General features: G+C 60.0%; 1 protein-coding gene across 2 annotated transcripts in view; it reads right to left on the reverse strand.

Moving 5' to 3' along the window:
• Window positions 1–11,811, reverse strand: part of LOC147086397 (pyruvate kinase PKM-like) — a 34,300-nt gene extending 22,489 nt beyond the window's left edge. Inside the window, exons 1-3 of one of the 2 annotated variants that reach the window (XM_085978460.1) lie at window positions 11,676–11,811; window positions 6,719–6,910; window positions 451–542 (exon numbers count right to left, since the gene is read on the reverse strand). In XM_085978460.1, the coding sequence (XP_085834586.1) occupies window positions 451–542; window positions 6,719–6,881 (255 nt within the window). In that variant the 5' untranslated portion in view covers window positions 6,882–6,910; window positions 11,676–11,811. Of the gene's footprint in view, window positions 1–450; window positions 543–6,718; window positions 6,911–11,501; window positions 11,648–11,675 lie in introns of those variants that run through there. The other variant, XM_085978459.1, reaches the window with a different exon arrangement.

The raw sequence follows: 11,811 nt of genomic DNA on the forward strand, positions 1-11,811 counted from the left end.
AATTGCAGTACTTAAAAAAGTAGCTCCCAGCCTGTGTTACACGACCCTGAGCCCTCAGGGGTCGCCCCTGTGCCTCGGTGGGTGAATGCACTGCTGGGTGTGGGGCTGAGACACACACAGACACCAGGCCACCCTTGGATTTAACATCTGATCACAGCCTGGGCTGCAATCGGACTCAGCACCCTTGGGGTATGGAGAGGGAGAGGGTCCCGCTCCTGATCGCATTCCAGTCACCCCTTGAGATTGGTGAGGACAGGATTGCGCTCAGCTGCGATGCCCCCCATTGTCGGATAGCCGACACTCACTAACCGGGCTCACACAAATTGAAGGGGGGGCAGTGAGCACCGGTGGGACCCCCCAGGCGTCAGGGAGACGGCCTGGAGTGGACGATCATGGAAACGCACTCGCTGGTCTCCGGGGCGGCACGCTACGCTGGCTGAGCCCTCTCACCTCGTGAGTCCCGTGGGAGCAGTTGAGACGAGCGATGTTCATTCCGGCTTTTATCATCTCCTTCAGGGTCTCCACTGATCGAGAGGCCGGGCCTGTAATCGGGGAGAGGGGTCGGTCATTACAGTTCCAGTGATGGTCATTAGAATCCCAGTGATGGCCATTACAGTCCCAGTGACGGTCATTACAATCCCAGTGATGGCCATTACACTCCCAGTGACGGTCATTACAATCCCAGTGATGGCCATTACACTCCCAGTGACGGTCATTACAATCCCAGTGACGGTCATTACACTCCCAGCGATGGTCATTACAGTCCCAGCAATGGTCATTACATTCCCAGTGATGGTCATTACAATCCCAGTGACAGTCATTACACTCCCAGTGATGGTCATTACACTCCCAGTGATGGTCATTACAATCCCAGCGATGGTCATTACAATCCCAGTGACGGTCATTACACCCCCAGTGACGGTCATTACAATCTCAGCGACGGTCATTACAGTCCCAGTGACAGTCATTACACTCCCACTCTCAGTCGCAGTAGCAGGACCCTGTCAGAGTTGGGCGTCTCTTGTATTGCGCAGTACCCGCGGTCGGCACCCGGTGCCCGCGGTCGGAGCCCGGTATCCACGGTCGGAGCCCGGTGCCCACGGTCGGAGCCCGGTGCCCACGGTCGGAGCCCAGTGACGGTCATTACAATCCCAGTGACGGCCATTACACTCCCAGTGACGGTCATTACAATCCCAGTGTGGTAAACCACTGTTATACCTGCCTGTGGGTGTGTTTGTATTCCACTGTGTACATGTCTGTACATGCCTCGGCTGACTCCTCCCACGAGTCCAGATATAAAGGTGACTGCTCCACAGTCCCTCTGTATTCTGGACTGGTCGACCACTCGAGGCACACCTTCATTCTCTTGTTAATAAAAGCCTGTTAGTTACTCGCTTAACCTCTGTCTTTTGAGTAATTGATAGCGCATCAATTTTATTAACAAGATTTTTTATAATGGAGAAGATCCTCACACCAGCATGCCTGGACTTAGACCATCGGGAGGCGGACGCATCCGCCAAGTTTGCTCACTGGCTTAAGTGCTTTGAAAGATTCCTGATCGCCTCCGCTGCAACGGTCAAATCGGATGAGGACAAACTGGATGTCCTCACCTCCAAAGTGAACCACCGAGCGTACTCGGTCATCCAGGATGCGACCTCGTACACGGCTGCTCTCAAGCTCCTCAAGGACCAGTACACGCGCCCAGTGAACGAGGTGTACGCCAGGCACCTCCTGGGGAGTCGTAAACAACAACCTGGGGAATCGACCGAGGAATACCTTCAGGCACTGTCTGTGCTTGGCCGGGCCTGTGGTTGTAAGGATGTAAAGGCCGCCGTGTACACAGAGGAACTTATCCGGGACGCTTTTGTAGCGGGCCACAGGTCCAATTACACCCGACAGCGACTGTTGGAGCAGAGTGACCTCGACCTCAACAAGGCCTCTGAACTCGCACTATCATTGGACGCAGCCTACCGGGGCATGGATGCCTACTCCTCTGCACCGTGGACGCCGCGGGGAACGACAGCCTGGGACACGGTAGGACCGTCTCACAGCGCCATGCCACCCCAGCCACATCCCAGCAACGGCCCAACTACCGCAGCAGTGTCCCAAGGCCAGAAATGCTACTTCTGTGGCCAGGCCAAACACCCCAGAGCGCGCTGCCCGGCGAAAAATGCGATCTGCTCGGGCTGCGGGAAGAAGGGACACTACGCCAGCGCCTGCAGGGCCAAAGCCACCCCGAACCCCAGCAGCGCCGCGTGTGGGCCGTGCGGGCCGCCATCTTGGGCCTCCCCAGCCATGTGCGAACCACCGGAACAGCAGCCATTTTGGAAGCCTCCAGCCACATGGGGATCATGGACGCCGCCATCTTGGACGCCAGCCGGGACGCAGCAGGCCCCCAACACCGCCTCATCTGATACCCGCAGCGACACACCGACCCCTACGCTGGCCCCCGTTACGCTGGACCAAGCGAGACCGCACCAACTGGCCCGGTCCACAATGGACATTAAGGTAAATGGTCACGAAACAACCTGCCTTTTTGACTCTGGGAGCACGGAGAGCTTCATCCACCCCGACACGGTGCGGCATTGCTCTCTCCCAGTCCTGCCTGCGCACCAGCGGATTTCTATGGCCTCCGAGTCCCAGTCGGCGGACATTGGCGGCTACTGCGTGGTGACACTCTTAGTAGACGGGACTGTGTACGATAATTTTAAACTTCTGGTCCTGCCCCACCTCTGCGCTGCCGTTCTACTGGGGTTAGATTTTCAGTGCCATCTTAAAAGTGTTACGATGGCGTACGGTGGACCCCTCCCCCCACTCACAGTCCGCAGCCAGCAGCTTCCAAATTGCCCGCCGCGCACCAGGTGCAACCTCTCCACACTCAGAGTCACCCCCCCCCCCCCACTGTTTGCTAACCTCACCCCCGACTGTAAGCCCATCGCCACAAAGAGCAGGCGATACAGTGCCGGGGACAGGGTTTTCATTAAAACCGAAGTGGAGCGGCTCCTGAAGGAGGGGATTATTGAGGGCAGCACCAGCCCCTGGCGAGCCCAGGTTGTGGTCGTTAAGACCGGCGAGAAGCAGCGCCTGGTCATTGACTACAGCCAGACAATAAATCGCTACACCCTGCTGGACGCCTACCCACTCCCCTGCATAGCTGATATGGTCAACCAGATCGTGCAGTACCGCGTCTTCTCGACCATTGACCTGAAATCAGCGTACCACCAGCTCCCTATCCGCCCTGAGGACCGCCAGTATACTGCCTTTGAGGCAAACGGCCGCCTCTACCACTTCCTTAGGGTTCCCTTTGGCGTCACCAACGGGGTCTCCGTCTTCCAAAGGGAGATGGACCGGATGGTCGATCAAAATGCGTTGCAGGCCACTTTCCCATATCTGGACAATGTGACCATCTGCGGCCATGACTTGCAGGACCATGACGCAAACCTCGAAAAATTCCTCTGCACCGCCCAACTCCTGAACCTGACATATAACAAGGAGAAGTGCATATTCCGCACAAACCGCCTCGCCATCCTTGGCTGTGTTGTGGAACACGGAGTCATCGGCCCCGACCCCGACCGGATGCGTCCCCTTATGGAACTCCCACTGCCCCACTGCCTCAAGGCCCTGAAGAGGTGCCTAGGGTTTTTCTCCTATTACGCCCAGTGGGTCCCCTACTATGCGGACAAGGCCCGTCCGCTGATCAAGTCCACCTCTTTTCCCTTGACGGCAGAGGCCCGCTTAGCCTTCCACCGTATCAAGGAAGACATTGCCAAAGCCACCATGCACGCAGTGGACGAATCCATCCCCTTCCAGGTGGAAAGCGACGCGTCCGACTTTGCCCTGGCCGCTACCCTTAATCAGGCGGGGAGACCCGTGGCCTTCTTTTCACGAACCCTCCAGGGCCCGGAGACCAGACACTCCGCTGTTGAGAAGGAGGCCCAGGCTATTGTGGAGGCTGTGCGTCATTGGAGGCACTACCTGGCCGGAAAACGATTTACCCTGCTCACTGACCAACGTTCAGTTGCTTTTATGTTTAACAACAAGCAGAGGGGCAAAATCAAAAACGACAAGATCTTGAGGTGGAGAATCGAACTTTCCACCTACAATTACGAGATCTTGTACCGGCCCGGGAAGCTCAATGAACCCCCGGATGCTCTATCGCGTGGCACCTGTGCCAGCGCGCAGATCGATCGACTGCGGGCCCTCCACAATGACCTCTGCCACCCGGGGGTCACCAGGTTCTTCCACTTCATCAAGGCCCGCAACCTGCCTTACTCTATTGAGGAGGTCAGGACCATGACCAGGAACTGCCAAGTCTGCGCTGAGTGCAAACCGCACTTTTATAGACCAGACAGGGCTCACCTGATAAAAGCCACTCGCCCCTTCGAGCGCCTGAGCGTTGATTTTAAAGGGCCTCTCCCCTCCTCCGACCGCAATGTGTACTTCCTCAACATTATTGATGAGTACTCCCGTTTCCCGTTCGCCATCCCCTGCCCGGACATGACCAGTGCCACGGTCATTAACTGTCTGAACGACCTCTTCACCCTGTTCGGTTTCCCCAGCTATATCCATAGCGACCAGGGCTCATCGTTTATGAGCGACGAACTCCGTCAGTACCTGCTCGCTAGGGGTGTTGCCACAAGCAGGACCACCAGTTACAATCCCTGGGGGAACGGACAGGTGGAAAGAGAGAATGCGACAGTTTGGAAGGCCGCCCTGCTAGCCTTAAAGTCTACGGGCCTTCCGACCTCCCGCTGGCAGGATGTGCTCCCCGATGCGTTCCACTCTATTCGGTCACTGCTCTGCACTGCCACTAACGCCACCCCTCATGAGAAAATGTTTGTCTTCCCAAGGAAATCCACATCGGGGACATCGCTACTGCCATGGCTGACGTCCCCAGGGCCGGTCCTACTGAGAAGACACGTGAGGACCCATAAAACGGACTCCCTGGTCGAGAGGGTCGACCTCCTCCACGCCAACCCCCAGTATGCTTACATTGCGTACCCGGACGGGCGGGAGGACACAGTCTCCATACGAGACCTCGCACCCTCGGGGGCCCCAGTAACCCACTACCCACTACCACCCCCCCCCCCGCGATCCAATATCCAACCCCAGCAGACGGCACGCTTGGGCCCCGCGACCCGCTCGACACCCACGAGGACTACACACCAGTGCCCCAGCCTACGCGGGACTCGATGCCGGAAGCTTCACTACCCCTGCCATCGCCACGTTGATCACAGCGGCAGACAAGACCTCCGGAGAGACTCCAATACACAAACTTTTAATACACTTCACCCCGCCGGACTCATTTTTAAACAAGGGGTGAATGTGGTAAACCACTGTTATACCTGCCTGTGGGTGTGTTTGTATTCCACTGTGTACATGTCTGTACATGCCTCGGCTGACTCCTCCCACGAGTCCAGGTATAAAGGCGACTGCTCCACAGTCCCTCTGTATTCTGGACTGGTCGACCACTCGAGGCACACCTTCATTCTCTTGTTAATAAAAGCCTGTTAGTTACTCGCTTAACCTCAGTCTTTTGAGTAATTGATAGCGCATCACCCAGTGATGGTCATTACACTCCCAGTGATGGTCATTACAGTCCCAGTGATGGTCATTACAGTCCCAGCAATGGTCATTACATTCCCAGTGATGGTCATTACAATCCCAGTGACGGTCATTACACACCCAGTGACGGTCATTACAACCCCAGCGATGGTCATTACAATCCCAGTGACGGTCATTGCAATCCCAGTGATGGTCATTACAATCCCAGTGATGGCGATTACACTCCCAGAGATGGTCATTACAATCCCAGTGATGGCGATTACACTCCCAGAGATGGTCATTACAGTTCCAGTGACGGTCATTACAGTCCCAGCGATGGTCATTACAGTCCCAATGACGGTCATTACAATCCCAGTGACGGTCATTACACTCCTAGTGATGGTCATTACAATCCCAGCGATGGTCATTACAATCCCAGCGATGGCCATTACACTCCCAGTGATGGTCATTACAGTCCCAGCGATGGTCATTACAGTCCCAGTGACGGTCATTACAATCCCAGTGACAGTCATTACAATCCCAGTGACAGTCATTACAATCCCAGTGATGGTCATTACACTCCCAGTGATGGTCATTACAATCCCAGCGATGGTCATTACAATCCCAGCGACGGTCATTACACTCCCAGTGATGGTCATTACAATCTCAGCGACGGTCATTACAGTCCCAGTGACAGTCATTACACTCCCATTCTCAGTCGCAGTAGCAGGACCCTGTCAGAGTTGGGCGTCTCTTGTATTGCGCAGTACCCGCGGTCGGCACCCGGTGCCCGCGGTCAGAGCCCGGTATCCACGGTCGGAGCCCGGTGCCCACGGTCGGAGCCCGGTATCCGCGGTCGGAGCCCGGTGCCCGCGGTCGGAGCCTGGTATCCGCGGTCGGAGCCCGGTGCCCGCGGTCGGAGCCCGGTGCCCGCAGTCGGAGCCCAGTGCCCACGGTCGAAGCCCGGTACATGCGGTCAGAGCCCGGTATCTGCGGTCAGTGCCTGGTATCCGCGGTCAGTGCCCGGTATCCGCGGTCGGAGCCCGATATCCGCGGTCGGAGCCCGGTGCCCGCGGTCGGAGCCCGGCATCCGCGGTCGGAGCCCGGTATCCACGGTCAGTGCCTGGTATCCGCGGTCGGAGCCCGGTGCCCGCGGTCGGAGCCTGGTGCCTACCTATGGTGCAGATGATGCTGGTGTTGCGGGCGCTGGTGGGTTCCGAGTCGATGTCCAGGAGGCACAGGTGCTCCAGGAAGGTGTCCGCCAGCGCCGCATTCAGCTGCTGCCTCTGGATGAAGACGCTGCCCATCCCGTGGAACAGCTGCTCCCTGGTGCTCATTGCCTCCTCGCTGAAACGCCGCCTGGTTTCTGCAACAGTGATCGGAACACACGAGTGACCTCGAGGAGAGGAGGAACCCTGGGGAGAGGAGGAGGCCGGAGCGCAGGTCAGCGCCAAGGGGCAGAGGGACAACACTGCTAATCCAGGAGCAGGGACTAGCTGACACCAAACCTAGGCTTAAACTCTGTGGCTTGTAAGAAAACTGGGGGAGGGGAGGGGAGGGGGAGGGGGAGGGGAGGGGGAGGGGGAGGGGAGGGGAGGGGGGAGTGGGAAGGGAGGGGGAGGGGAGGGGGGGAGGGGAGGGGTAGGGGAGGTGGAGGGGAGGGGGGGGAGGGGGAGGGGGAGGGGAGGTGTGGGGAGGGGGAGGGGGAAGGGAGGGGGAGGGGAGGGGGGGAGAATAAAGGCCAATCTTCTGGTCACGACGCATCACCAAAAGGAAAGAGGAGACGGCGAGGAAACGGTGAGGATGCGGTGGGGAGATGGCGGGGAGACGGCGGGGAGACGGCGGGGAGACGGCGGGGAGACAGCGAGGAGACAGCGGGGAGACAGCGGGGAGACAGCGAGGAGACAGCGAGGAGACAGCAGGGAGACGGTGAGGAGACGGTGAGGAGACGGCGGGGAGACGGCGAGGAGACGGCGAGGAGGCGGCGAGGAGACGGCGGGGAGACGGCGGGGAGACGGCGGGGAGACAGCGAGGAGACAGCGAGGAGACAGCGAGGAGACAGCGAGGAGACAGCGGGGAGACAGCGAGGAGACAGCGAGGAGACAGCGGGGAGACAGCGGGGAGACAGCGGGGAGACAGCGGGGAGACAGCGGGGAGACAGCGAGGAGACAGCGGGGAGACAGCGGGGAGACAGCGAGGAGACAGCGGGGAGACAGCGAGGAGACAGCGGGGAGACGGTGAGGAGACAGCGGGCAGAGAGCGAGGAGACAGCGGGGAGACAGTGAGGAGACAGTGAGGAGACAGCGGGGAGACAGTGAGGAGACAGTGAGGAGACAGTGAGGAGACAGTGAGGAGACAGCGGGGAGACAGTGAGGAGACAGTGAGGAGACAGTGGGGAGACAGTGAGGAGACAGTGAGGAGACAGCGGGGAGACAGCGAGGAGACAGTGAGGAGACAGCAGGGAGACAGCGAGGAGACAGCGAGGAGACAGCGGGGAGACAGCGGGGAGACAGCAGGGAGACAGCGGGGAGACAGCGGGGAGACAGCGAGGAGACAGCGGGGAGACAGCGAGGAGACAGCGAGGAGACAGCGGGGAGACAGCGAGGAGACAGCGAGGAGACAGTGAGGAGACAGCGGGGAGACAGCGAGGAGACAGCGAGGAGACAGCGGGGAGACAGCGAGGAGACAGTGGGGAGACAGCGAGGAGACAGCGAGGAGACAGCGAGGAGACAGCGGGGAGACAGCGGGGAGACAGCGAGGAGACAGCGAGGAGACAGCGAGGAGACAGCGGGGAGACAGCGGGGAGACAGCGGGGAGACAGCGGGGAGACAGCGGGGAGACAGCAGGGAGACAGCGGGGAGACAGCGAGGAGACAGCGGGGAGACAGCGAGGAGACAGCGGGGAGACGGTGAGGAGACAGCGGGCAGAGAGTGAGGAGACAGCGGGGAGACAGTGAGGAGACAGTGAGGAGACAGTGGGGAGACAGTGAGGAGACAGTGAGGAGACAGCGGGGAGACAGCGGGGAGACTGTGAGGAGACAGTGAGGAGACAGTGAGGAGACAGTGAGGAGACAGTGAGGAGACAGCGGGGAGACAGTGAGGAGACAGTGAGGAGACAGTGGGGAGACAGTGAGGAGACAGTGAGGAGACAGCGGGGAGACAGCGGGGAGACAGCGGGGAGACAGCAGGGAGACAGCGGGGAGACAGCGAGGAGACAGCGGGGAGACAGCGGGGAGACAGCAGGGAGACAGCGGGGAGACAGCGAGGAGACAGCGGGGAGACAGCGAGGAGACAGCGGGGAGACGGTGAGGAGACAGCGGGCAGAGAGTGAGGAGACAGCGGGGAGACAGTGAGGAGACAGTGAGGAGACAGTGGGGAGACAGTGAGGAGACAGTGAGGAGACAGCGGGGAGACAGCGGGGAGACTGTGAGGAGACAGTGAGGAGACAGTGAGGAGACAGTGAGGAGACAGTGAGGAGACAGCGGGGAGACAGTGAGGAGACAGTGAGGAGACAGTGGGGAGACAGTGAGGAGACAGTGAGGAGACAGCGGGGAGACAGCGGGGAGACAGTGAGGAGACAGCGGGGAGACAGTGAGGAGACAGTGAGGAGACAGTGAGGAGACAGCGGGGAGACAGTGAGGAGACAGTGGGGAGACAGTGAGGAGACAGTGAGGAGACAGCGGGGAGACAGCGGGGAGACAGTGAGGAGACAGCGGGGAGACGGTGAGGAGACAGCGGGGAGACGGTGAGGAGACAGCGGGGAGACAGTGAGGAGACAGCGTTGAGACAGCGGGGAGACAGCGGGGAGACAGTGAGCAGACAGCGGGGAGACAGTGAGGAGACAGCAGGGAGACAGTGAGGAGACAGCGGGGAGACAGTGAGGAGACAGCGGGGAGACAGCGGGGAGACAGCGTTGAGACAGCGGGGAGACAGCGGGGAGACAGCGAGGAGACAGCGGGGAGACAGCGAGGAGACAGTGAGGAGACAGCGGGGAGACAGCGAGGAGACAGCGAGGAGACAGTGAGGAGACAGCGGGGAGACAGCGAGGAGACAGCGAGGAGACAGCGGGGAGACAGCGAGGAGACAGCGAGGAGACAGCGGGGAGACAGCGAGGAGACAGCGAGGAGACAGCGAGGAGACAGCGGGGAGACAGCGGGGAGACAGCGAGGAGACAGCGAGGAGACAGCGAGGAGACAGCGGGGAGACAGCGGGGAGACAGCGGGGAGACAGCGGGGAGACAGCAGGGAGACAGCGGGGAGACAGCGAGGAGACAGCGGGGAGACAGCGAGGAGACAGCGGGGAGACGGTGAGGAGACAGCGGGCAGAGAGTGAGGAGACAGCGGGGAGACAGTGAGGAGACAGTGAGGAGACAGTGGGGAGACAGTGAGGAGACAGCGAGGAGACAGCGGGGAGACAGCGGGGAGACAGTGAGGAGACAGTGAGGAGACAGTGAGGAGACAGTGAGGAGACAGCGGGGAGACAGTGAGGAGACAGTGAGGAGACAGTGGGGAGACAGTGAGGAGACAGTGAGGAGACAGCGGGGAGACAGCGGGGAGACAGTGAGGAGACAGCGGGGAGACAGTGAGGAGACAGTGAGGAGACAGTGAGGAGACAGCGGGGAGACAGTGAGGAGACAGTGGGGAGACAGTGAGGAGACAGTGAGGAGACAGCGGGGAGACAGCGGGGAGACAGTGAGGAGACAGCGGGGAGACGGTGAGGAGACAGCGGGGAGACGGTGAGGAGACAGCGGGGAGACAGTGAGGAGACAGCGTTGAGACAGCGGGGAGACAGCGGGGAGACAGTGAGCAGACAGCGGGGAGACAGTGAGGAGACAGCAGGGAGACAGTGAGGAGACAGCGGGGAGACAGTGAGGAGACAGTGAGGAGACAGCGGGGAGACAGCGTTGAGACAGCGGGGAGACAGCGGGGAGACAGTGAGCAGACAGCGGGGAGACAGTGAGGAGACAGCGGGGAGACAGTGAGGAGACAGCGGGGAGACAGTGAGGAGACAGCGGGGAGACAGTGAGGAGACAGCGTTGAGACAGCGGGGAGACAGTGAGCAGACAGCGGGGAGACAGTGAGGAGACAGCGGGGAGACAGCGGGGAGAGAGCGAGGAGACAGCGGGGAGGCGGCGGGGAGACAGTGGGGAGACAGTGAGGAGACAGTGAGGAGACAGCGGGGAGACAGTGGGGAGACAGCGTTGAGACAGCGGGGAGACAGCGGGGAGACAGTGAGCAGACAGCGGGGAGACAGTGAGGAGACAGCGGGGAGACAGTGAGGAGACAGCGGGGAGACAGTGAGGAGACAGCGGGGAGACAGTGAGGAGACAGCGGGGAGACAGTGAGGAGACAGCGGGGAGACAGTGAGGAGACAGCGGGGAGACAGGGAGCAGACAGCGGGGAGACAGCGGGGAGACAGTGAGGAGACAGCGGGGAGACAGTGAGGAGACAGCGGGGAGACAGTGAGGAGACAGCGGGGAGACAGCGAGGAGACAGTGAGCAGACAGCGGGGAGACAGTGAGGAGACAGCGGGGAGACAGTGAGCAGACAGCGGGGAGACGGTGAGGAGACAGCGGGGAGACGGTGAGGAGACAGCGGGGAGACAGTGAGGAGACAGCGGGGAGACAGTGAGGAGACAGCGGGGAGACAGTGAGGAGACAGCGGGGAGACAGTGAGGAGACAGCGGGGAGACAGCGAGGAGACAGTGAGCAGACAGCGGGGAGACAGTGAGGAGACAGCGGGGAGACAGTGAGCAGACAGCGGGGAGACGGTGAGGAGACAGCGGGGAGACAGTGAGGAGACAGCGGGGAGACAGTGAGGAGACAGCGGGGAGACAGTGAGGAGACAGCGGGGAGACAGTGAGGAGACAGTGAGGAGACAGCGGGGAGACAGTGAGGAGACAGTGAGGAGACAGTGAGGAGACAGCGGGGAGACAGTGAGGAGACAGCGGGATACGAACCTGTCATTGTGAGCGAGGTTCAGTGTCTGTCACCGGGCCTTGAGGTTTAACCGTGTGCTGCTACAGCAAGTCCGCAGCTCCGCCAGGAACAGTGGGTGAGCTTTGAACGGTCAGTGCGATGAGCCCTTGGCCTTTATAAAGCACTCAATCCCTGGGTAATATTTAACTCATTACCTCGGACCACCCACGCTCTCCTCACACTAAGTCAACAGCCCGCGGCTTTTGTTGTGCGACTGGCAGAGATCGAGGAACAATCACCAGTTTCTGGGCACAGTTTTGGTCTCCTTATCTAAGGAAGGATATAGTTGCC

This window comes from Somniosus microcephalus, unplaced genomic scaffold (assembly GCF_052327205.1).
Source record: "Somniosus microcephalus isolate GS21.2 unplaced genomic scaffold, FLI_Smic_1.0 unresolved_chr7, whole genome shotgun sequence".
Classification (NCBI taxonomy): Eukaryota; Metazoa; Chordata; class Chondrichthyes; order Squaliformes; family Somniosidae; genus Somniosus; species Somniosus microcephalus.